The sequence below is a fragment of the Manis pentadactyla genome, chromosome X (genome assembly GCF_030020395.1).
Source record: "Manis pentadactyla isolate mManPen7 chromosome X, mManPen7.hap1, whole genome shotgun sequence".
Lineage (NCBI taxonomy): Eukaryota > Metazoa > Chordata > Mammalia > Pholidota > Manidae > Manis > Manis pentadactyla.
In genome coordinates, this window is record NC_080038.1 from 68,561,437 (window position 1) to 68,589,275 (window position 27,839).

At 37.0% G+C, this 27,839-nt stretch overlaps 1 protein-coding gene across 15 annotated transcripts in view; it reads left to right on the plus strand.

Annotated features, from left to right (window-relative positions):
• LOC118921119 (protein PBDC1) overlaps window positions 1–27,839 on the plus strand; it is a 114,718-nt gene that overhangs the window by 3,400 nt on the left and 83,479 nt on the right. For 13 of the 15 annotated variants that reach the window (XR_008995262.1, XR_008995261.1, XM_057495907.1 and 10 more), the window contains one exon: window positions 223–420. The exons of 1 other annotated variant lie outside the window; for it this stretch is intronic. Coding sequence is in view for 12 of the 14 variants with exons in the window: in XM_057495907.1 (XP_057351890.1) it covers window positions 223–420 (198 nt within the window). In the remaining 2 variants the exon portion in view is untranslated. Of the gene's footprint in view, window positions 1–222; window positions 1,171–27,839 lie in introns of those variants that run through there. One more of the 15 variants, XM_036902722.2, reaches the window with a different exon arrangement.

The following is a 27,839-nucleotide window of genomic DNA, read 5'->3' on the forward strand; positions in this document are numbered from 1 at the left end:
ACATCTTATTTATTACATCTTTTAAGATTGTTACTATTTCTTGAGTAACTGTGAAATAGGATAGTTATTCAGCCTCATTTAGTAGAACTAGAACTCCACATCTTTGAAGCTTATGACTATACTTAAAACCTCTGATGTTAGCTCAGCTTTGTCAATAGATTTCCAGTAGGTTTAGAGAAGTAATTGTGACTAGGACAACAATCAATTCTATTCACCTTTCAGCTCCCAGGATACAATTTTTTGCCATTGAAATTGCTCGCAACCGGGAGGGCTATAACAAAGCAGTTTACACCAGTGTTCAGGACAAAGAAGAAAAAGGAGCTGACAGTGGAGGAGAAGAGAAAGGAGCCAAAATGGAAGGAGAAAAGGAGAAAACCAACAAAGGAGGAAAAGAAGAAGCCAAGAAAGAAATTAAAAGTGGTGAGACAGCTGTATGAGGTAGACAAGGAATAGCACTCTAGAAGCTGTCAGCTGAGCCTACAAGTACCATAATGATACTTGCACAGACCCCTGTGGTTAAATGTGTATCCTTGTGAAATTGAAGGACATGTAGGAGGATATCTTTCTAGCCTAATAATCAGGAGCTGCTCTGGGCGGTTCTTTTGTATGAACTGGCTTAAAGACTATTAGTGGGGTTTTAGTCCACTGTTTCTTGGCATTTTGTTTCTTGGTTCTCACCACCAGTCAAGTAAATTTTGTAATTAAATTCTTTTTTCTTTTTCTTCTTGTAACTATATCTGTGATTGACTTTTTGAAAGGTATTTAAAATTCTCTGACACTTCAGATTTTTTTTTCAGATATATAATCTCTTTGCCTTATCTTATATATAGTGATTTAATGCTTGTTTGTTAATGCTTGTCACTATTTCCTGTAGTGACGTTCCCTCAAACCTGTTAAGTTGTACATGGTTTTGGGATTAGAAGTGCTTACATAAGAACTGATTCTTGCAATTTGACTATAGCTTTCTGATTTTCTTTGATATATCTGGTAAAAGATTTGTATTCCATGGGGATAATAGCAGCACCCTGAACCTGTCAGACTAGTGACTGAAGCCCGGTTCACATTAGACGAGTAGGAAATTGGACCTGCTTCAGTACCTGCTTCTCTTCTGGTAGCCAAGTTGTTATCTGAAACCTATCAGAAATTAATAATTAAATATAAAGCCTGGTAGAGTGGCTTCCCTCTTATAATGCTTGGACAATAGCATGCGTTTATACATTAACACCAAATGAACATACTTTTAAATGATACATTGTCAGACTCCATAAATGGGGAGGGGGGTTCTTATCTAATGACTTTAAGAGTGTGTATTTCAGTTATCTTCACATATGTATAAAGGTTTGTGCATGTCCCCATAGACATACTGACCTTGTTTGCTAAAACACACTAGTTACAGGAGGCCACAATGTTTATAGGGCATACAGTCAGTACTCTTAAAAGTCTAACCACACTATGATCATGCAAGAAAGGATTACCAGAGCAGAGAAGGGGGGGAAATGAGGCTTTTCCCCCACTGAATATAGAAGGAAAATAAAAATCAAACTTAATTGATGAGTTGTCTCCTAGGCAAGAGCTGAACTAGAGATGCACACATCTAGCAGCAGCAGTTGTGCACAAAGCAAATAGGTTTCTCCATGAATTCTCTTGTCTAGTTCTTAAAAATATCTAAAACATTTGTTAAGAGTTTCATTTTGTAAAAATACGTTTTAAGAGGGTAGGAAAGTGTTAACTACTTTATACTAGGCAGACTTTTTCGAATGAAGGACTTGTTTATTGTATTAACTTTCTCTAGTCCATACATTCTTAAATATCCACAAACTTGTGTCCTTGGAGACACATAAATACTGCCTGAGGGACTGGGGAAGAATTAGGATTATAGTTCACGTACAGTTGTGCCTCTGACTTTTCCTTGTTGCCCACTAGCAAGAAAAATGGCTTAATTACTTTTCTCTGACTCATTTTATAAAAAAATAAGAAACATTATGTTGAAAGTCAGACTGCTTTAAAGCAAAAGCCATCTGTCCAAGGACTAGGGGATACAAACTAGAAAAAGGGAGGGAAATAAGAACACAGAACACATCATCTGCACTGTAAGGCCAGGAATCTAAGGCACCATCCAAGGTTAAAAGGGAGAGTGGGTAGAATTCTTAAGATGGCCCCAAGATTCCTACCACTGCCATACATGCTCTGTATAATTCCCTCCTATTGGTATAGGCAAGACTTTTAAATATGAAGGGATTTCATTCCTGTGTTTGAGTTACTAACCATTTGATTTGATTTTCTTATTGAAGCACATAAAATGGACAGATCTTAGTGTATAGCTTGACAAATTTTGACATGCATACCTTTGTGTAATTATCACCCAGATCAAGATATCAACATTCTCACTAATTTATTCCCCCTTTCCCTATTTCACCCATTTCTCCACCTCCTCCTCTGTGGCAACCACCAGTCTGTTCTCTCTGAGTCTGTTTCTGTTTTGTTTTTTAGATTTCACGTAAGTGAAATCACATGGTATTTGTGTTTCCCTGTCTGACTTATTTCACTTAGCATAGTACTCTCTAGCTCCATCCATGTTGATGTAAATGGCAAGATTTCATTCTTTTTATGGCTGAGTAGTATTCCATCATGTATATATACTACATCTTCTTTATCCATTCATCTATTGATGGACACCTTTATTGCTTCCATATTTTGGCTATTGTAAATAATACTGTGATAAACAAAGGAGTGCCTAAATCTTTTCAAATTAGTGAGTTTGTTTTCTTCAGGTAAATACCCAGAAGTGGAATTACTGGGTTGTATTGTATATTTTTTCTTGTTTTGAAAATCCTCCATACTACTTTCCATAGTGGCTGCACCAATTTATAATCCCACCAGCAGTGTACGAGGGTTCCCTTTTCTCCACATCCTCACCAATGCTTACTATTTCTTATCTAGTTGACATCAGTCACTCTGACTGGTGTGAGGTGATATCTTATTGTGGTTTTGATTTGCATTTCCCTGATAATTAGCAGTGTGGAGCCTCCTTTCATATGCCTGTTGGCTATCTGTATCTCTTCTCTGGAAAAATGTCTATTCAGGTCTTCTGCCCATTTTTTTTATCAGTTTATTTGTTTCTTTGGTGTTGAGTTACTCGAATTCTTTATTTTGGATATTACCCCCTTCTCAGATGTATCATTTTCAAATATATTCTCCTATAGTGTAGGTTGCTTTTTCATATTGTTGATGGTTTCCTTTGCTGTGCAGAAGCTCTTTAGTTTGACTTTTTCCTACTTGTTTTTATTTTCCTTTGTTTCCCTTGCTTGGGGAGAAAAAAATTATTAATGCTGATGTTCAAGTTACTCCCTACGTTTTCTTTTCATTTTATGGTTTCAGGTCTTATATTTAGGTCTTTAATCCATTTCAATTTTATTTTTGTGTGTGGTATAAAACTGTGATCCAGTTTCATTCTTTAACATGTAGTTTTCCAGTTTTTGCAACACTAACCATTTGATTTTCAATTAATCAAAAGGGAGATGATTTTGCGTAGGTCTGTCATAATCAGATGAGTCACTAAATGAGTCAAGAAGCAGCAAAAGATGTTCTGTTGCCTTAAGAAGCAAACAGCCATGTTGTGAGAGAAGGGGGCCATGTGGCAAGGACCTGAGGGTGACCTCTAGGATTTGAGAGTGCTCGCAGGCTGATAACCAGCAAGAAAATGGGGATTTTGTGCCTATAGTTGAAAGGAATTGAATTTTGCCAACAGCCAGTGAGCTTTGAAGAGGACCTCAAGTCTCATGTGAGATTGCAGTCTGGGTTGATACCAAGAGTTTGGCCCTGGGAGACCCTGAGAAAAGGACCCAGTTAAGTTGTACCTGGACTCCTGATCACAGGACTGTGAGATAATAGGTGTTATCTTAAGCCACTAATTATGTGGTAATTTATTATGCAGCAATAGAAGACTACTACAGACTTTGGTACTATAAGTGGAGGACTGCTGTAACAAGTATTTAAAATGTGGGTGTGGTTTTAGAATCAGGCAGTGCATAGAGGATGGAAGAATTTTGAGGAGCATGATAGAGAAATCCTAAATTGCCTTGAACAGACTATCAGAAATATGGACTTAAAGGATGCTGCTGAGGGCCCAAAAGGAAGAAACATGTTATTGGTAACTGGAAGAAGGGGAATCCTATTAGCAAGGTAAATAAAGGCTAGGAAGTTCGAGATTTGAGCCCTTCCTGTGAAGTATTTGGGAAATAATATCAAGCGAGGCTTGACATGTATAAACATCTGTGATTTATTCAGAATGTGGTACCATCCCCGTTATCACCATGATGTCTTTTGGAGACAGGGAAAGGGCACAGACTAGTTTTTACATTTACAGAAGGAAAATCTACAGCCATTTTTAAGTTTAATATGTTTGTGGTAATTTGTTACAGCAGCAATAGGAAGCTAATAAAGAATGCATGCTTAAGCCCTGTGCCAAAAGTAGAGACATTCACTGCACCATTATCTATCTATCTATCTATCTATCTATCTATCTATCTATCTATCTATCTATCTATCTATCTATCTATTTATTTTTTTTTTTCATCATTATTTGTTTTAAAACTATAGTTTAAACAAACATATGTTGCACCAGGGGATTGGAGATACAAACAGCACCCAAAGTGAGCTTCACTGATTTTCAAACATTTTGAGCTCACTCTCCAATAAAAGTCCTGTAGGTGAGTCTTGAGTATATCAGGAGCCATTGGTGTAACTAGGAGGTCTGTAAGTTTACTTCTAAGTACAATACAATGCTTATTAATGAATATGTGCTCACTTGAAGCTTACATAAAAAGGAACTCAACAGTAACTTCACCAATTGTTTAGACCTTAGACCAAGAAAAGATTTTTCTGCAGAGGTATATTTTATCACTGATGTTTAAAATGGCCTAAGCATGGTGATATTAAAGCAGGCCAGATCTTTGTTGGTTTTAACACTGTTTTTAAGTTTTCTACAAATAAAACTTTTTCTTTTTTTTTTGCTTGCACACAGAGTGGACAATTCTCACCACCCCACATTGGTACAACGCAGTTGCTGTCATATATTCTTTACTCAGATAAACAGTCAGAATCTTAAATGATCCTTAAATTTTTTAAGGCATGTATGTATGTTATGTGACTAGTCATTTCTCCATGCCTACATGTTTCTATCTCTAGAATTATGAAAGCATAATGAATGTCAACATATTGGTCTCCTGAATTGCACTGTTTTCATGTGATGACTATATATGTGACTGGCTAGCTTTAAATTTTCCCTGCTTTACACAGGCTTTCTCTGAATTCCTCAATATGAATTGCATTTTCTTTAAGTCAGTATTTATGTTTTCATTTTATAAACTGAGAAACAGATTGAGTCATAGAGTAATTTACCCTCTATCACATAAGTGTTGGTGTTGGGACTCAGATCCACATCTTTTCATTATGAATCTCACTGTTCTTCCCAAATCCAAATTTCCACTCTAGAATCAGGTTCTTGCTAGAGTAGAGACAAATAATTTAGGTGAGAAATTGAAGTATTTAATAATCATAGGTAATACCATTCTATTGTGAAGTAACACACTGAGCTAGTTTAAGCTCCTTAAATATTTTCAATTTCTCTTTGTCATTTTCTTTTTATCTCTGGAAGAGATTCCTTGTTGCATTTACAACTGAGTAAAAGCACTACAGTATAATCACTATAGTGTATCACTATAATCTTTTTTCAGTTTCAAAATTATATTTTAATTTCTTAATCTTGTGAACTGAGGTTTGACTGACACATGTCCCTCATTTTGTTTTGTTAATTTTTGAGACTTTTATCGTCTGGAAATTCATATGTTTTTTTCAGACTAAATCATTGGGAGCTCCAAGTATTACTGGGTGCTCTTTACATTGTAATGAGAATAAAATAAATAAAAATGCCTCAACTTAGAGAAGGATAGGACTTTACAACTGGAAGATACCTCAGAAATCTGGTTCAAAAATCTTGTTTTTGTTTTGTTTTTTGGTGGAAAAAAGTTAGGTAGTAGAGGATGTGCTTTACCCAGTTAAAAATTCTCTGTGTGTGTGAAAGTCATTTATTAATTTACTTATTGTCCTTCCTGTTGCACTAAGAACACCGCACAAGACATCATAAGGTTCCCTTTGTCCTAGATGTACCCTGCACTAGACATTTCCTCTAGAAAACAGTTTGAAAATAATCACCGTGCTTCTCCATGATTTAAGATTATTATAATGTCCTTTCTGTTTACACTAAACTATATCTGGCCAAACAAACACAGTTCTGAGAATTTGGATAATGTTTAAAATCAAAATCACAATAATTTAAAATTCATATGTTCCTGTCTTTTTTCAATTCTGTTATCATTAATCTACAATTACATGCAGAACATTATGTTTACTAGGTTCCCACCATCACTAAGTCCCCCCCACAATCCCCATTACAGTCACTGTCCATCAGCATAGAAAGATGCTGTAGAATCACTACTTGTCTTCTCTGTGTTGTACAGCCCTGCCCATACGCCCCCACATTACACATGCTAATCGTAATACCCCCTTTCTTTTTCCCTGCCCTTATCCCTCCCTTCCCGCCCATCTTCCCCAGTCCCTTTCCCTTTGGTAACTGTTAGTGCATTCTTGGGTTCTGTGATTCTGCTGCTGTTTTGTTCCTCCAGTTTTTCTTTGTTCTTATACTCCACATATGAGTGAAATCATTTGGTACTTGTCTTTCTCCGCCTGGCTTATTTCACTGAGCATAATAGCCTCTAGCTCCATCCATGTTGTTGAAAATGGTAGGATTTGTTTTCTTCTTATGTCTGAATAATATTCCATTGTGTATATGTACCACATCTTCTTTATCCAGACAGCTACTGATGGACACTGAGGTTGCTTCCATTTCTTGGCTATTGTAAATAGTGCAGCGATAAACATAGGGGTGCATCTGTCTTTTTCAAATTGGCCTGCTGCATTCTTAGGGTAAATTCCTAGAAGTGGAATTCCTGGGTCAAATGGTATTTCTATTTGAGCTTTTTGAGGAACCTCCATACTGCTTTCCACAATGGTTGAACTAATTGACATTCCCACCAGCAATGTAGGAGGGTTCCCCTTTCTCCGCAACCTCGCCAATATTTGTTGTTGTTTGTCTTTTGGATGGTGGCGATCCTTACTGGTGTGAGGTGATATCTCGTTGTGGTTTCAAATTGCATTTCTCTGATGACTAGCGATGTGGAGCATCTTTTCATGTGTCTGTTGGCCATCTGAATTTCTTCTTTGGAGAAGTGTCTGTTCAGCTCCTCTGCCCATTTTTTAATTGGATTATTTGCTTTTTGTTTGTTGAGGTGCGTGAGCTCTTTATATATTTTGGATGTCAACCCTTTATCAGATCTGTCATTTATGAATATATTCTCCCATACTGTAGGGTACCTTTTTGTTCTGTTGATGGTGTCCTTTGCTGTACAGAAGCTTTTCAGCTTGATATAGTCCCACTTGTTCATTTTTGCTTTTGTTTCCCTTGCCCAGGGAGATATGTTCAGGAAGAAGTCACTCATGTTTATGTCCAAGAGATTTTTGCCTATGTTTTTTTCTAGGAGTTTTACGGTTTCATAACTTACATTCAGGTCTTTGATCCATTTCAAATTTACTTTTGTGTATGGGGTTAGACAGTGATCCAGTTTCATTCTCTTACATGTAGCTGTCCAATTTTGCCAGGACCATCTGTTGAAGAGACTGTCATTTCCCCATTGTATGTTCATGGCTCCCTTATCATATATAAATTGACCATATATGTTTGGATTAATGTCTGGACTCCATTCCATTCCACTTGTCTGTGGCTCTGTTCTTGTGCCAGTACCAAATTATCTTGATTACTGTGGCTTTGTGGTAGAGCTTGAAGTTGGTGAGCGAGATCCCCCCCACTTTATTCTTCCCTCTCAGGATTGCTTTGGCTATTCTGGGTCTTTGGTGTTTCCATATGAATTTTTGAACTATTTGTTCCAGTTCATTGAAGAATGCTGTTGGTAATTTGATAGGGATTGCATCAAATCTGTATATTGCTTTGGGCAGGATGGCCATTTTGACGATATTAATTCTTAGCCAAGAGCATGGGATGAGTTTCCATTTGCTAGTGTCCTCTTCAATTTCTCTTAAGAGTGTCTTAATAGTTTTCAGGATATAGGTCTTTCACTTCCTTGGTTAGGTTTATTACTAGGTATTTTATTCCTTTTGATGTAATTGTGAATGGAATTGTTTTCCTGATTTCTCTTTCTATTAGTTCATTGTTAGTGTATAGGAAAGCCACAGATTTCTGTGTGTTAATTTTGTATCCTGCAACCTTGCTGAATTCCGATATTAATTCTAGTAGTTTTGGAGTGGAGTCTTTAGGGTTTTTTTTATGTACAATATCATGTCATCTGCAAATAGTGACAGTTTAAGTTCTTTACCAATCTGGATTCCTTGTATTTCTTTGTTTTGTTTAATTGCCATGACTAGGACCTCCAGTACTATGTTGAATAACAATGGGCAGAGTGGGCATCCCTGTCTTGTACCTGATCTCAGAGGAAAAGCTTTCAGTTTCTCACTGTTCAGTATGATGTTGGCTGTGGGTTTATCATATATGGCTTTTGTTATCTTGAGGTACTTGCCCTCTATGCCCATTTTGTTGAGAGTTCTTACCATGAATGGATGTTGAATTTTGTCGAATGCTTTTTCAGCATCTATGGAGATGATCGTGTGATTTTTGTCCTCTTTATTTATGTGCTGGATGATGTGGATGGATTTTCAAATGTTGCACCATCCTTGCATCCCTGGTATGAATCCCGCTTGGTCATGGTGTATGATCCTTTTGATGTATTTTTGAATTCGGATTGCTAATATTTTGTTGAGTTTTTTTGCATCTACGTTCATCAGGGATATTGGTCTGTAATTTTCTTTTATGGTGGGGTCTTTGCCTGGTTTTGTTATTAGGGTGATGTTGGCTTCATAGAATGAGTTTTGGAGTATTCCCTTCTCTTCTATTTTTTGGAAAACTTTAAGAAGAATGGGTATTAATCTTCTCTGCATGTTTGATAAAATTCTGAGGTAAATCCATCTGGCCCAAGGGTTTTTTCTTGGGTAGTTTTTTGTTTACCGATTCAATTTCTTTGCTGTTAATTGGTTTCTTTAGATTTTCTGTTTCTTCCTTGGTCAGCCTTGGAAGGTTGTATTTTTCTAGGAAGTTGTCCATTTCTTCTAGGTTTTCCAGCTTGTTAGCGTATAGGTTTTCATAGTATTCTCTAATAATTCTTTGTATTTCTGTGGGGTCTGTCGTGATTTTTCCTTTCTCATTTCTGATCTGTTGATGTGTGTTGATTCTCTTTTTCTCTTAATAAGTCTGGCTGGAGGCTTATCTGTTTTGTTAATTTTCTCAATGAACCAGCTCTTGGTTTCATTGATTTTTTTCTATTGTTTTATTCTCAATTTTATTTACTTTTTCTCTGATCTTTATTATGTCCCTCCTTCTGCTGACTTTAGGCCTCATTTGTTGTTCTTTTTCCAATTTCAATAATTGTGATGTTAGACTATTCACTTGGGATTCTTCTTCCTTCTTTAAATAGGCCTGAATTGCTATATACTTACCTCTTAAAACTGCTTACTCTGCGTCCCACAGAATTTGGGGCTTTGTGTTGTTGTCATTTGTTTCCATATATTGCTTGATCTCTATTTTGATTTGGTCATTGATCCATTGATTATTTAGGAGCATGTTGTTAAGCCTCCATGTGTGTGTGGCCCTTTTTACTTTCTTTGTACAATTTATTTCTAGTTTTATACCTTTGTGGTCTGAAAAGTTGGTTGGTAGAATTTCAATCTTTTGGAATTTACTGAGGCTCTTTTTTTCACCTAGTATGTGGTCTATTCTGGAGAATGTTCCATGTGCACTTGAGAAGAATGTGTATCCTGTTGCTTTTGGATGTAGAGTTCTATAGATGTTAATTAGGTCCATCTGTTCTAGTGTGTTCAGCGCCTCTGTGTCCTTACTTATATTCTGTCTGGTGGATCTGTCCTTTGAAGTGAGTGGTGTGTTGAAGTCTCCTAAAATGAGTGCATTGCATTCTATTTCCTCCTGTAATTCTGTTAGTGTTTTTTTCACATATGCTGGTGCTCCTGTGTTGGGTGTATATATATTTATAATGGTTATATCCTCTTGTTGGACTGAGCCCTTTATCATTATGTAATGTCCTTCTTTATCTCTTGTTACTTTCTTTGTTTTGAAGTCTATTTTGTCTGATACTAGTATTGCAACACCTGCTTTTTTCTCTCTGTTGTTTGCATGGAATATCTTTCTCCATCTCTTGACTTTTAATCTGTGCATGTCTTTGGGTTTGAGGTGAGTCTCTTGTAAGCAGCATATAGATGGGTCTTGCTTTTTTATCCATTCTATTACTCTGTGTCTTTTGATTGATGCATTCAGTCCATTTACATTTAGGGTGATTATTGAAAGATATGTACTTATTGCCATTGCAGGCTTTAGATTTGTGGTTACCAAATGTTCAAGGTTAGCTTCTTTAGTATCTTTCTGTCTAACTTAACTCGCTTATTGAGCTATTATAAACACTGTCTTATGATTGTTTATTTCTCTCCCTTCTTTTTTCCTCCTCTTCCATTCTTTGTATGTTGGATGTTTTATTCTGTGCTCTTTTGTGTTTCCTTTGACTGCTTTTGTTGGTAGTTAATTTTATTTTTTGCCTTTAGTTAGTATTTGGTTGGTCTGCTTTCTTTGCTGTGATTTTATTTTCTCTAGTGACATCTATTTAGCCTTAGGAGTGTTCCATCTAGAGCAGTCCCTCTAAAATACCCTCTAGAGGTGGTTTGTGCGAGGCAAATTCCCTTAACTTTTGCTTGTCTGGGAATTGTTTAATCCCTCCTTCATGTTTAAATGATAATCGTGCTGGAGATAGAATTCTTGGTTTAAGGCCCTTCTGTTTCATTGCATTAAATATATCATGCCATTCTCTTCTTGCCTGTAAGGTTTCTGTTGAGAAGTCTGATAGCCTGATGGGTTTTCCTTTGTAGGTGACCTTTTTGTTTTCTCCAGCTGCCTTTAAAATTTTGTCCTTGTCCTTGAGTTTTGCCATTTTAATTATTATGTGTCTTGGTGTTGTCCTCTTTCGGTCCCTTCTTTTGGGAGTTCTGTGTACTTCTGTGGTCTGAGCGATTATTTCCTCCCCCAGTTTTGGAAAGTTTTCAGCAATTATTTCTTCAAATACACTTTCCCTTTTTCTCTCTCTTCTTCTTCTGGTACCCCTATAATGCGGATATTGTTCCTTTTGGATTGGTCACACAGTTCTCTTAATATTGTTTCATTCCTGGAGATCCTTTTATCTCTCTCTGCGTCAGCTTCTATGCATTCCTGTTCTCTGGTTTCTAATCCATCAGTGACCTCTTGCGTCTCATCCATTCTGCTTTTTAATCCTTCCAGAGTTTGTTTTATTTCTGTATTCTCCCTCCTTAGCTCTTGTATATTTCTCTGAAAGTCCATCAGCATGGTTATGATCTTAATTTTGAAATCTTTTTCAGGAAGATTAGTTAGGTCTATCTCCCCAGATTCCTTTTCAGGGGAGACTGTCTGGGTTAATCTGGTCTGTATCAAATTCTTCTGCCTTTTCATGGTGATAGAGATAGTCGTGGGTAGTTGGCACGTGTCAGCTGGGACAACGTCCCTTCTTGCTAGTTTGTGACATTCCTTTCCTGGGAGAACGGCGACCTCTAGCTGCTTGTGCTGGGCAGTTGCATGCAGACGGGGTTTCTGATTCTTGCCCGGCTACAGTGAAGGAAGCTCTGCGTGCGGTTGCTGTGGGCTCCGCTATGTTGGTGCCACGCCAGAGCGGGAACAGGCAGGAGGCTGTTCATCACCGTGAGGGGCCTTGGAGCCACGCTGCTGCCCAGGGGGTTAGTGTGCCTGGAGTTCCCTGGGTTCCCAGCTGCTGAGCTGATTGTAGCAGGATGCCTCCGTCCAGCTGTGGGGTCCCTGTCCCTTTAAGACTTTCAAAAAGCACTCACTTTTCTTTTTCCCAGGGGTGCTGGCTGCGGGGATCTGCTCACAGATTTTACTGTCCCATTTCCCTAGTATCCAGCACCCCACGCACTATGTGTCTGCGCTCTGTTGCGGATGGCTAGGGCTGGGTATTTAGCAGTCCTGGGCTCCCTCTCCCTCCCCACTCTGACTCCTCTCCTCCCGTGGGGAGCTGGGGTGAGGGGCACTCGGGTCCTGCCAGGCTTCAGCTTGTATCTTACCCCCTTCGTGAGTCACTGGGTTCTTGCAGGTGTAGATGTAGTCTCCCTGTTGTCCTGTATCTTCTGGTCTCTCTTTTCGGAATAGTTGTATTTGTTGCATTTTCAAAAATATATATTTCTCGGAGGTGATTTCTGCTGCTCTACTCATGCCACCATCTTGGCTCCTCCCCTGTTCCTGTGTTTTTATTAAAGAAAATAAGGCTCCTAGAAAGTTTGTCAATCTTAAGGTCATTTTCTTCCTCAAAGTCACTAAGGTTTATACGCTGCCCTTTGGTTTAGGGAAGGTAAACAAGGGAATTCTCTCTCCTGCCCCCCCCGCCCCCAACACCACTTTTGAAATAAACTGACTGCTTCTTCATCCTATATGAGTTTATGAACTCTGAGGATACTTGCTTACCTGCCAAGCTCACTCTCACCAATGGTACATTTACTTTTTTTATTATGAAAATTTTTTAAATATACAAAAGTAGAAATAATAGTATAATGAACTATCTACCTGTCACCCAGATTAAGTAGTTATCAAGATTTTGCCATTATTGCTTCATTTATCATTTTTTCTTTATTGAGGCATTTTAAAACAGGTATCATTTCATCATATCATTTTACCCATATATTTCAGTATACTCTAAAAAATTGGACATTCTCTTATATTATCATGATAAATAATGATAAGTTATATTTTCAACTGATGCTCAATTATAGAAACACTTACAAATGCATATTTAAATGATTCCCAGGAAATAGTCCTTTAGAGTACATTTAAGGACTAGTGATCAGTGTAGGTTGACTGAAGTATGAATGATAGGAATATGTATGTATAAGAGAACTAATAGATGAGGTTGAAAATATGTATTTCATTCACTTGTAGACACTAACAATGAGCCCTAGATGCCTTACATACATCTATCCCTAACATAAAGGGATCATTATTATGCCCATTTTACACATTAGGAAATTTACGCTTGGAGAGGTTTTGAGTCCCAGGTTAAAGATTTAAGGTTTAGTTAGTAGTGGCTGGATACTGGAAGTTTATTTTAATTTCTGCCTTGTGCTATGAAGAAGGAAGATGAAATGATGTGCTCTATTGAGTAAATTAAGTATTAAGCACTCAATCTGAATTGATTGTTTCAACTTGATTTTGCATTCATTAATTTAATTAAATGTTTTTGGAGTAGATACTATATGCCATAAACATTAATCTAATTCAGAAGACAGAATTTAAATATGCACAAGGATGTTGACATAGTTTGTAAGCAAATATATGGTAGAACTTTTAGTGTCCTTATGTGATTAAAAAATTTTATGCTCATTTTTTAAAAATATGGAAATCAACCCATGAAAAAGAAATTTTTAGTAACTCATTACTGCCAACTATATTGCCAGGGAAGGAGAAAACCCATGAAAGATTGTTTATTGATCTTCATTGGCCTGTCCTAGAAATGATACACATCCTCTACTCATATTCTGTCAAACAGAACTCAGTCTCCTGCCACTGAATCACAAAAGAGAAGGGTAGGAAATTTAGTCTAGGTGTACACCCAGGAAGAAAAGGAAAAAAAGGTTTTATTGATTACCTACCCAATCTCTGTCACAGCAGGTAGTTATTGTTATCTTCAATGCATATTCTTTAATTTCAGATTATTAATTTATCAAATCATAGAAAGATTGCCAATATGTGACTCTATGTTCAGTGAATTCCGGATTATACTGTTGACTTCTTGAATCCATGTTCTTAGATACTGTGTCAATACGGTATGAAATAATGAGCTCCTCCTTTGGACTCTTCTTACTTCAAGTAATTAAGATTCATTGTGTTGGAATAAAAAAACATGTCACTATTGCATTTTTCATCTAGACAATATGTGGATTATTTCCTTTTAGTTAAAATGAAGTCAATTTATTTTGGGTACAGAGAAGCTGTTCCTTTCTTTATAATCTGAAATAGGTATAGGACATTAAACCTGCTGTAGGCTAGATGAGCAAATCATAGAGGTGACAGGTTGTTCAGCCTTCAGGTAGGTAAGTATTTGCCACACAATAAACATTACAGATTTACACAGAATGGATTTGGATTTCAGCTCTGGAACTTGATACTCTTATTTAAATTTAATCTATTTCGAAATTAGTGTAGCACAGTGTAAGGAAGAATAGATTAACGTGGAATCATTATAGAAGTATTTGAATTACGTGTATGATAAAAGGAAATGACTTAGTTTCTTTAAGGAAATGTTCTAGCAATGTCATTACCAGCAAAGTTCATGCCCTTCAAGATATGTGTCATCTTCATCTGTGACTCATTACTTTCTTGCTCCTACCCTCAGCCTCAAGGCCTTTTAGACCTGGTATTTCCTCTGCCTAGAAAGCTTTTCCCATAAATATCTATATGGTGCTAATTCTCTTCTTGAAGATCGCTACTCAAATATCACTTTAATGGAGAGGTCTTTACTGACCTCTTTATTTAAAATAACACCTCCCTTGACACTCTCTATTCCCCTTACCTTGCTGTTTCTTTTTTTTTTTTCATTGTAATTCACCACTTTTCCCTCTACCCCTATCCTAGTGGGCAGGAACATTGTCTGTTTTGTTTGCTGTTGTATGTCTAGCACCTAGACTGCCATATAGTAGGATCTTAATAAATATTTTTGAATAGATGAGTAAATGAAGTACCTACTATGTATCAGGCATAATTCCAATATACTGGTATCACAGTTGAGACACTAAATGATCAGGTTGAAACAAGATCCCAAATTCTTCCAATGTCATTCTATTCTTCCAGAGAGGGATATGTTAGATAAGAAAAATGATGGTCCAAGTAATTCTGCATTTTGAAGGGCCTTTCCACATTAGGCAATACGAGTAGAGAAGCCAATTTATGAACAAGATCACTAGACAAATGCCTACTTTATACAGGAATTTTCAGTCATAACACTAGGTATACAAGATCACCTTTACAAAGTGAAATATGACTATAATTAATATGGTCATATTTTTTTAAATGCCTGCTTTTTTTGGTCATTTACAATTTTTTTGTGTGGTCATAGCCATTTTTCCCACCATTCCAGCTTAGAATCTTGGCAGTATCTCTCTTCTTTTACTCCTTCATATAGCTTCAAAATCATACCTATACTGTTTTGTGGCTGAAGCCACCACATTAAGCAACTAAATCGAGGGCATACCATTCATATTTTAGTCTATGTTAACGGAGTCATGCACTGCATAAGCCTGCACACCCATACACAGTGGACCAGTATGTGGCTGAGACTGATGGTTGCTCATCCAGCATGCATTCTCACTTTTAATAAATGTACTCCAAATTCTAGGTGAACATACTAATACTTGGATTAAAAGACTATTTACTAATATCTTGCAGTAGAGTTTAAACATATGACTTAAGTTCTGGCTAATAGGATGTAATCTGAAGTTTATTTTGTGGATATTATAGGAAAGTTGCTTAAAGGAAGCTAATTCATCTGCTGGGGTCCCTTCTGGTCCTCTTCTACCCTCTGTCTTTCCTCCTCCTTATGGCCTGCAACAAGAATGTAATGACTAAAGCTTCAGTTTTTTAAAGGTGATCTTGAGGATGTAAGCAGTTATTTATTCTGCCCACAAGGTCAGTTGTTTCTCTATCTCTGTCATCATCTGTTTTACCTGTCTTAGTCCAATCAATGAAAGACCATCAGGGACAAATCTGTAGTATGACAAAGTTAGGATTATTGTACCATTGCAATGAGGGAGACTACATGTCAGGGAAATCATGGAGCATCTTTCCAAACAATGAAAAAGATGAAATTATGGGATTTGGAGAAAAGGATGAGTTTAGGTGAAATTTAAGATTGAATTTAAATCAAATCATGTCTTAGCCTCAAAGTAAAGTAGGGTTGTGTATAAAGGGGTCAACATCAGGTCCTTGAATGCAAAAGTTGACCAAGGGTTCTGTTCTCTCAGAAAGTTTAAAGATACTATAGTTGTGTAATATTTTGTTCTGAAACTCCTTATTTGAATCTCTGCATTTGGTTTGTGTTTCAAAGCTGCTTTTCTGGGTCAGATAACTTCAGTTCTCCAGGCAAGAGCTGGATGTTTAATTCTTCCTGAATAATTTCAAACAGCAAAATTTCTGATAGTCATTTTAGGGGACAAAGTTTCTCAGTGAGTAAGAAAACAGTAGTCACTCAAGGAGGGAGTTGTTAGGAAACATTTCAGCTGCAATGTGTCCTTGGGAGAAATAATTGTTTCTTGTTAACTTCTCAGCTGACTTCATCTCTGTCTGTTATGCAAGCAAGACGAATGGTAGTGCAACCTTTTAACTTCTTAGTCTAAGCTAATTTTTTACCTTCTTACTTTTAATGCCGGTAGTAATATTACTTTGCTTTTCCTTGTATGATACTTTATAGTTTTCAAAGTATGCCCATATATATCCATTATAAATTAAATTTACAAATAAAAAATCTATCTAAATTGATATTCTAGCAAACAGCTAGGCCAGAACCCAGATTTACCTCCAGGTTCAGATTCCTTTCACATTCTTAAAAGCACCTCTTCCCCTTCTTAAACTTTCTCTTTTTGGAAAGGGATTGGTTGGTCATGTAACCAATGAGCTTAGATTTAACCTTACCTTTTTATAATCACATATTATCTGTTCAAGAAATAAAAACAAGTGTCTTGGGTGTTTTTTCTACTTCTTTCCTCATACAAATATATGATATAAATTGAAAAATAGAATGTTATATTCACAGTACAAAATCTAACAGTAGTAGCAATAAATGCCCCCCCCCAAATAAAAGAATTTCAGTAAGATACAATAAGACCTTAAAAATAATTTAAAAACTCTTGAGAGAAATCTCCATTAAAAGAAAGATATAAATAAAAACAAAACAATAAGCAAAATAGTAGTAGACTCATAGACACCGAGAAGTGACTGGTGGTTACCATGGGTGGGGGATTGGGGTGGGGGGATGAAACAGGCGAAAGGGATAAAGAGGCACAAAGTCTCTATCATAATATAAATTGGTTATGGGGTTGAGAGTACAGCATAAAGAATATATTCAACAGTTCTGTAACATCTTTCTGTATTGACAGTAACTACACTAGCTGTGGGTGAGGATTTAATAATGTATATAACTTGAATCACTGTTGTATACTTGAAACCAATATAATATTGTATATCAACTATACTTCAATAAAAAAGAAAGATATAATGTTTAACTCAAGTGAGGCTACAGTTTTTCAATAATGTAAAGCTTCCACTGAAACTGCAACAAACCATTTTGCTCTTACTGAAAATGTTCGTTCACTAAATCTGTGTGGATAATGAGGAACCCTCATGGTCTGATTATATCTACCTATCTATCATCTGTCTTTGTGTGTGTGTTGGTTATGGATAATTAGGGTTAGTGATCAGACTTCCAACTTGGCATGTCAGGACCGATCTCTCCTCTGCGTTGACTATTCCCCATTTTCTTCGCACATAAAAACATACTGTAGTGGGATCCTTTTTCCTAGCGTCAACTTTCCATCTTTTAACAGTGGGGCTAAAAGCTCTTTCTGCTCCAAATTACTTGTTACGACTGTTACTCAGAGCAGAGCATTCAACAAGACCAGGAAAATCTAGAGGAGAAAGAATTGATAGTTTGGCTTACAGAACAAGACAGTGACTGAGAATATAGGTAGGGAACAAAAAGAAAGCAATTTTGTGGCGCTCTAGCATTTTAAGCTTTTGGAACAACTACTGGGTTCCGGAATGACACCTTGAGTTTGCTCTTGGTCTCTCCTCTCCCTTCTCCCCCATTTTGTTACTCTCCCCTTCACTTTCTCCCTGTCTCCTTTTTCTTCCAGTAGCCTCAGGGCTTATTTAGGCCATACTGCAGTTGAAAAAATGTAGGATTTGAAATCATCAGACATAAAATTTAAACACCAGCTGTATAATACTGGCCTCAAAAGTAATTTAATTGGACCAAGTTTAACAATGTTCAGTCCCTGCATTCAAAAGGAGACACATCTTATGTTCCTTTTGAGACTGCTTGGTGGAAAAGGCCTGACATTCTCTTTGTATCATCCCTCATCATCATGGCTTTTTTAGGAAGTGGACTCGTAAATGTAAGAGAAAGAGAGGAGAAAATAGAAGTCTTCAGATTGGCTTCAGATGTATTCATTAATAGAATCTTTACCAGTAAAACCTTGCATTTTGGAGAAAGTAGAGTAAGTGGAAGGAATCAAGTAAATACATACGTTGAATAAGATCCATAGTACATACTTCTAAGATTTTATATTCTTTTAATGCCAGCTTTACTGAAATTGGACATGTCAAGTGTTACTAAGGATTTCTGGAAGGCAGGTATAATCATTTTCAAATGGTGGACTCATTCTAAAAAAAAAAAGTCCAATGGCCACCTGTAATCACCTTAATGAAATCATAAATATTAGGAAATATTCAATTGTAGAATTAGAAAGTACTTCATATAAGATGAAATCAACAGATTGTTCTTTCTGAAATCAACAAATGTTTAATTCTCAAAGGTATTCACAGTGTCAAAAGAAGTAAATGAAAATAATATGCTTGTATGTTTGCTATTAGTTGATCATTTTGTTGCTGATATAGGTATGAAAAGCTTTTCTGTGAAAAGTCCTGTAAAGCATAACACCGGAAATTTTCTTCAGCTTTTCATTTTAACCATGGAAGGTATTACACAGACTTTTGCAACATTGTCACAGACATATGTTTTCTTGAGCAATTTGTTATCCATATGCTGGAGACACCTTGGAGGCCCATTTTAAGGAGAGTAGTAGGGTCAGGGTAAAGCAGAGAGATGAACTTGGAGGCAGGTTTCCATAAAACTTTTCTGAACTTCCACAGCAACAAATAGAATCTGTATCACACATCTTCAAAATCAGTTTCATTTCTTATCAGTGCAGTTTGTTACATTACAAATAATATGGAAAGGCTCTTCTAGAATTATAGTATCTGAGATTGTCTCCAAAGACAGCCTCAAGTTTCTATAACCTAGAGCTTCTCTTTCAAGTTGGATTATCTGTAGCATTGCCGTTTCACCTAGATTTCTTTTTCACACTATATCCAATTTTCCCATTTCTGTTAATCCCTTCATAGTACCAGCTTTCTCTGAAAATTTGTGCTTGAGCTGAAGGTGGTATAAATATTGGCATCCTTTCATTGGCTGCAAAAATGTTCTCATTACAAAGATATACTCATCTTCTCCAGCCTGATTGACAGTATTTAATTCTGCACAAGTATACATTTCAGATGGCTTTAAGGAAACATTTTGTATAAAGACAGTTGAAGATGAAATATTCTGAATCTGGACTTGAACAAAGAAGTCACTCATTTCTGAATTATAAAACTTGGTTTTAACTTCTAATGGTGGGAGAAAAGGAAATAAACACAGTTTCTTAAAAAACATTTTTCTTCCACACTGTGTTGACTAGATACTGAATACACAGTGTCAACCTTTCCAGTGTCTCCTACTTTGTCATGGGGGCCACATGGGGATGCAGTAGGGTGGATCAGGAGGCAGAAGGAGTGAGAAGAATGCATGGGTATGTCTTTATTGGGATTTCTGTGGGAAAAGGCAAGGCAGAGCAGATAAACAGATTAGAATTGGCTAGTTCAAATAATGTCAGCAGGCTTCTGGCTGTAGAGACTTCCCCTAATTGCCTGGTACCTGTCCTTGAGCTAATATTAGGGCAGGAGGACAGTGGCTTAAACTGTGAGAGCTCCATAAAGGAGATAGTTGGCTGGTACGGGCTCCTGACTGGTTGGTTCGCATATGAAAGGCATTCTCACAGCACAGTCATATGCTCTCTAAAGGAATTAGCTTGTCATGCATTGGCCTTCTCTCCCTGGCCAACAAGGCCCCCAAGATGACAAAGCATCATAAAATACAGTTTTTTTAAAACATGAATAATACACCCCCTGGATGTTGTCACTGACGATAAGAGATACAGGCAGGCCCAGAACCAATCAGGAAGGATGTTGTACAAAAGAAGGGACCTGGCTTCCAAACAATTCCTATATCAGTCAGGTTTCAACATGAGAAGCAGAACTAGTAGGAGATACAGATGATTGATGATTGATTGAGAGGTAGATGATAGATAGATAGACATATAGACAGATGGATATTTATTACAGAGATTGAGTTTACACAATTATGAGGGCTAGCGGTCCCTGTAATGCTGTGTTTGCATCTGATATAAGTGGCTGAAGCCCACAGAGCAGGCAGGAAGGGGAGATCATGAGAAGTTTGGAGTCCCATGAGCACAAGCTGGAACCCAACAGGGTAGACTGAAACCCACATCCATTCTTGATGCCTCTGATTTTGGTGGTAATAATATCCTCTAGAATCCAGGGCCCTTTGTCCTGGAGTTATACACAACTGACTGAGCTGCTTTATCCTGAGTTGAGTCAGTAGATAAGCAATAACATATTCATGTTACTACTTGCCTGCTGCTTCCCACCCACCACCTACAATCTAAGGAGAATCTCCCTTGTGGTCCACCCTAACTGGAAACATACAACACATGGAATTCTGAGAAATATGGAAAATTGAAATTCATCAGTAACCTCCATCCCTGCCACTATGGCCACCCTGTTCATGAATCCATTGGGAAATGAGAGGCATGGCTGGTAAAGAGCCTGACTGGTATCTTCAGAATGGACCATCCTATCCATCTGAGTAGTGAAATCCTCCTGTGCTAAAGCCACCTCATCTATTTTCCAATCATGTCCCTTCCGACCTCCAGACCATCCAGTCATGCCACTGGCCACAACTCACAAACTACTGAAGATTCTTACCTCTGGCCATTTCTCCATCTAGGTAAAGTGAAGAAGCAGGTGCACTGCTTGAAGGTGCATTAGGAGGATTTCTCTTTACTACTGTTTTTTAGGGCTGGCCCTAAATAAACTGGCAGGGATATAACTGTCTACTTTGGGGACATGAATGCATATGGAGAAAAAACTGTAGGGTAGAATTTTTGCTTCCTCAGTCAGCTAGTCATAGGGAACTCCCCATGAGGCCACAGATGCAGATTGACAGATGGAAGGCAAAGTAACAGAACTAGGAACTATGGGCATTTGGGTCATTTCTTTATGCAATGTACTTGTGCCTTAAGAACCTATCTGAGGCTCATCTCATAAATACCACTTCCACCTAATAATGGAGTGCTATTGTGGGTAGCCAACTTTATATCTTTATGGTTTGAGTCACACAACATGCAGTTCATGATGGCAGCTTGTGTTATATGGTAAATTTTGGCTCATGGGTTATTGTTCAGTTTTACTTAGGCCCAGTGGCAACCCAAAAGTTATTTCTCAACGGAGAGTAATTATCCACAGATGGCATGGTTTTGCCCTTGAATCCTGACTATGAGTCACCTGTAGGGGTCTCCAGAGGCTCTGAACAGCATCTCTATATGCCACTGACCCTTAAAGCACCACCATATCTGCTAAATCAAATGACACAAGCAGCAGAGCAGTTTTCATTCACAGCCTGGACCTGTTGTAAGACCTTAATTTTTATGAGCCACATTAAAAATTAGTCACCAGTGAATGGGTCAAAGTAGTATATCCAATGAGGTACATATTGCCTCCCAAATCCAAAGAGGCCCACATGGGTTTGTGTCTCTTTTTTTAGTCAGAGGACCTAGATGCAAAAACGTATTCTTTGTCTAAAAGGGATGTCTTGATATGCCCTAGAGCACTAGCTACTAGAAATTTCACTGAGGTGGAAGATCTGAATTTTTGTGGGATTTCTTGTTTGCCTTCTGGCACATATGTCTTATCGAAGTAGGTGCTACTTCCTGTTAAGTCCAATCAGCACAGTAATATTCAGTTAATGTACCAGCATAACGACCAGTGGAAGAGAAAGACAATCAAGGTACCTGTGACTAAACTGTGAGAAAGACCTGGACAATTGATATATTCCTGAATTAAGACAGTGAAGGTTTATTGCTGGGCTTACCAGCTGAAAGCAAACTGTTTCTAGTGGTCCTTACTAACAACTTTAAGAAAAAAGCAATTTCCAGATCACTAGTTGCATACTAGGCCTAGGGGATGTATTAATTTGCTCAAACAATAAAACCACATCTCGAATAGGAGCTGTACTTGAAGCTACTACCTGATTAAATTTATAAGAATCTATTGTCATTATCCAAGATTCATCTGTCTTCTGTACTAGCCAAATAGGCAATTGAATGGGAATGTGGTAGGAACCACTAATTTTGCATCTTTCAAGTCCTTGATGTACTAAAGTAGGCAATTCATCCAGTAATGTTATATTCATTTGTGTTTACTAATTTTGTAGGTAGAAATGGTAATAGGGGTTTCCACTTAGCCTTTTTGATCATAAGGGTCCCCACTACACAGGTCAGGGAGAGCCAATATAGGGATGCTGTCAGTACCAGAGTATGCCTATTTCTAATTGTGAATACTGCATCTGGGGGAAATAACCACAGGGTGGGTTTTGGGGCCCACCAAGCCTCAGAGAGTTTGATCTGTGCTAAATCTCCAGTGATCACTTGACCTCCATAATGTGCTACTCAATCTGCTCTAGACTCTCAGAGAAGTTCTGGGGCTCCAGAAATTAGTGTCATTTCAGAGTCTGTGTTCAATAGTCCCATAAAACTTTGTTTTCCTTTTCCCACTGTATAGGCTTCTCAATTAATGGCCATATATCCCTTTGAGGAGGGTGAGGAGAAAGAGTAACAGTAAAAATTGTTTACAGTATAGGGTATCCTTCCTCAAGGGAACATGCCCACCCCTTCTTTTAAGGGGACCTGGGTCTGTAAACTGGTTTCCCAACCTGTGAATTTATCAAGAGATTGTGAATGTTTTGGTACCTTTGTTCAAGAGACCTAGAGCACTTTTGCTCAGAGATCAAATAGGAATTTTCTCTGCTGCTTATCTATTTCAGTTTTGGGGATTCCATGATCAATTAGCCAATGTTGTAGGTCTCTGTGTGTCAGACTATTCTTTTGTGATTAATTACCACTGCTTGGCCCCAGCTATACATGGATGGGTATACTTAAATATCCCTATTGACTTTGATGGTGACAGTTTCCAGTGTAATGTCTGATCTACAGGGAATAGTGATCACAGAGCTTTTCAAGGATGCTGAAGCTCTCCTCACAACATTATAGTTATGGTGAAAAGTGTCCTTTGGACACTCCTGGGTTGGGTAAGCAAGTATTCCCTGATAAATCCATTCTTACATTCCAACCTACTTAATGCTTTGGATTCATTACTCTATTTTATACCAAGGCAGTTTTGGCATTTCAACTTTATATTACCACCAACACCAGTGCCATGACCCCATGCCTTTAAGATCCATTCTTACACATATTACCTAGATTTCTTTCTGTATGTATTGAAATACAGTGCAGTTCCTTTAGTGTATACCACACATCCTCATAGGTCATACTTTGTGCCTCACCCATTGGGGCCTACTGACACTCGAGTCTAGTTATAAATCTAGAAGCAAAGAGGAATGGTGGAGGTAGGTCCTCAGGAGAATTAATAGTGCCTTGCACAGAAACTACCTCAGCAGAGGCCATCACAGGTTTTTCAGGAAAAGGTGGAATAACACATTTAGGCAAGGATGAATGTGCTGCTTCTACTGACAGAAAGACTCAGTAGAATTGAAAGATTGAGGGAATTAATGTCTCCAGCTTCACTGGGAAATGTGCAAATGTCCCTGTCCTAAATCTCAAGATTACATTCCTTTCCAATCAATTCCCTACGTTTAGCAGAAGAGAGTCTGTGAGCCAATTTGTGTTGTAATTCATCCACTCACAGTAGGGCACTCCCAGTTTGATTTTCAGAAATCACAACCTTGTAGCTACAAAAGATAAGGGTATCTTTCAGGGCAGACCTAAAAATTTTCAGGTGACTTTTGCAGATCTTGGGAGGGGAATTTAAGCTCTCATCTTTTTCTTTCCCCACTGTCTTCAGTGCAGTTAGGAAAAACCAGCCAGCTGCATATACTCCTTATCTTGACTAGAACAATCTAAGGTAGCAAGTAGTTGGCCATCTAAAGCCTTGTTTTCTATAATACCTAATTATAGGTATCTACAAGTAACAATTTGAGTAACTCTTTACAACTTTTTGGATTTCCATGATGGTCTTTATCACTGGAGATAGAGTAATTAGTGCTTCTAAATCTAATCAGATTAAAGAACCATTTAAAGAAACACAGAACTAGTTTTTAAAACATTTTTTTTTAAAAAAGATTCTGTTCCCCTGGTACCACTTCCTTGTACTATTCATGGCATCAGTCAATGTCCAATCAGAGGTACAGAAAAAATAAAGGGTATATATTTATATAAATGGAATCATTGTGGAGTCTAGTTGCACAATCCCTGTAATAGTGTATCTGCATCTGTTGCTGTATCTTGAAGTCTACAAGCCAGGCAGGTATTCAGGGAAGAAAGATCATGAACAGGCTAAACCATAAAACCATGGGCTGAAATTCCACAAGGAAAGACTGACAATCATACCAGTTCTTGTAGCTTCTGACCTTCATGAGGAGGGTATCCAGAGAAGGTATCCAAAGCCCTTCATCACAGAGCCAAATGCACATACACATCTGGCCCAGCTTCTTCTTTGGCAACAAATTGACACAGCAGATAAGCAATAATGTATACATGTTACAAAAATTCCTGGTGTCCCTCCCTCCTTCCAAAAATCTCACCAGAATCTCTTGTATGGCCTACTCTAACTAGAAACATACACAAAAGGGTAGTGCAGTCTAGCCATTTTAACACATTACAAAGCCATTGTAACTCTTCTGTACCTATATTCCTCAGGCCATATCCTTCACTCCCCTTAATACACATGATGACTCCCTCTAAAACCATTTCTTATGCACCCCTCAAAAATTTATAAATAAAACTCACTTTTCTTCCTCTCAGCTAAGAACACACATGTTCTTTTCTAGAAACTGACCAGTGGTAACAGAGCCCTGCCAAAAGAGCCTACACTGTAGTGAAATCATTGGGTGGTTTCCACATACACAGGATGTAGATGCAGAGAAGTATATAACTTAGTATTAAATTATGCTAACAAAATTGTAATGAAATATTCCCACCATTAATGTATGTGTTTGTATGTAGATGATTATGTGACTTAGTATTAAATTATGCTAACAAAATTGTAATGAAATATTCCCACCATTAATGTATGTGTTTGTATGTAGATGATTATGTGAGCATGGAGAAAGGTACAAAAGAATCCACTTTGGAAGGTATGAAAGTTGCGGTGGTAATCATGGTAACAGATTACAAACAAAATAAAGAGAAAAACTCATCAAGGATAGGCAATGCACCCATTATTTAATATATGCATCACAAGACATTTTAAGGGGAAGCTAATAACATGTCTATGGTAGTTATCACAGGGTGAGGAGATTTTGCATGATTATTATTTTCTCTGTATTTTCCTTACCTAATTTTTGCAATAACGGATTTTAATAAAATCAGCTGTTTTTGTTGGGGACAAAACTTTAAATGTCAAAAAACAAAATATGATAAAGTAAAAAAATCACAAAACTTGGAAGAAAAAAATTGCACAAGATAAAATTTTCAAAATATATAAATATCTCACACAAATTAAAAAGAAAAAGAGAACTGATCCAGAGTAGAAAATTGGCTAAAGATGAAACCAAAATAGTCAATATTTGTGCTTAAGCATAAATACCAGAAAAAAAGAAAAATAAAGTAAGTTTATTTTTCACATCTACTATTGATGAATGCTTAAAAGTTTAATAATTTCAAATGTTGATTAGTTGTATAGAGTGGGATTTGGCCCACAAATTTGGCTCATTGCTTGTTATTAGTTTTATTAAAACATGGTCATCATTAATTCACATATTCCCTATGATTTCTCTCTCACTACAATGACAGGTGAGTTGTTATAACAGGGACTAGATGTCTGAAAAAGATTAAATATTTACTGTCTGGGTTTTTACACTATAAAGTTTCCCAAACTTGTTCTTTGGAAAGGTAGACAAAATTGATAAGTCTTTAGCTAGACTCATCAAGGAAAAACGGATAGAGGACTCAAATAAATAAAGTCAGAAATGAAAGAAGTTACAACTGACATCACAGAAATACAAATTATTACAAGATACTACTATGAAAAATTATATGGCAACAAATTGGACAACCTAGAAGAAATGGATAAATTTCTAGAAACATGAAACCTTCCAAGACTGAACCAGGAGGAAATAGAAAATCTGAACAGACTGAACACTAGTAAAAAATTGAAGTGGTAAACAAAGAACTCCTGACAAATAGTCAATACCAGATGGCTTTACAGTAAAATTATAATAAACATTTAAAGAAGAGTTAGTACCTATCCTTCTCAAACTATTATAAGAAATTTAAGAGGACGGAAAGCCTCCAATTTCATTCTACCAGTCCAGCATCACCTTGATACTAAAACCAAAGACACTACAAAAAATGAAAATGAGAGGTGAATATCTCTAATAAACATAGAGGCAAAATTCCTCAAAAAATATTAGGAAAATTCAAAAATACATTAAAAGGATCATTCATCATGACAACATGAGATTTATTCCAGGATATTTCAATATCCCAAAACCAATCAATGTGATATGCCATATTAAAAAAAGAAGAATAAAAAACATATGATCTTCTCAATAGATGCTGGAAAACACATGGAAAATTTTGGCATCTGTTCATGATAAAAACTCTCAGGAAAGTGGGTATAGAGGGAACATGCTTAAATATAACAAAGGCCACATATGACAAACCCACAGCTAACATCATACTCAATGGCAAAAACTGAAAGCTTTTCCTCTAAGATCAGGAACAAGACAAGAATGCTCACTGTCACCACTTTTATTCAACATAGTGCTGGAAGTCCTAGCCATAGCAATCAGGCAAGAAAAAGAAATAGAAGGCATCCAAATTGGTAAGGAAGGAATAAAATTGTCACCTTTGCAGATGACATGATATTTCTATATATAATTTTAAAAAACCCTAAGGACTCCATCAAAAAGCCTATTGAAACCAATAAGTTGATTAAGCAAAATTCAGGATACAAAATCAATATATAGAAATCTGTTGCATTCTTATATACTAACAATGAACTAGCCGAAAGAGAAACAATTCCATTTACAATTGCATCAAAAAGAATAAAACACCTAGAATTAACCTAACCAAGGAAGTGAAAGACCTGTCCTCTGAAAACTACAAGACACTGATTAAAGAAATTAAAAAGATACAAATAAATGGAAATCTGTCCCATGCTTATGGAGAGGAAGAATTAATATTGTCCAATGGCCATCCTTCCCAAAGCAATTTGAAGATTCAGTGCAATCTCTACCAAAATATCAATGACATTTTTCAATGAACTAGAGCAAATAATCCTAAAATTCATATGGAACTGTAAAAGACCCCTGAATAGCCAAAGTAATCTCGAGAAAGAAAAACAAAGCTGGGAGTATCATGCTCCCTGAGTTCAGGCTATACTACAAAGCTACAGTGATTAAAACAGTATGATTCACGCACAAGAACAGACCCATAGATCAATAGCG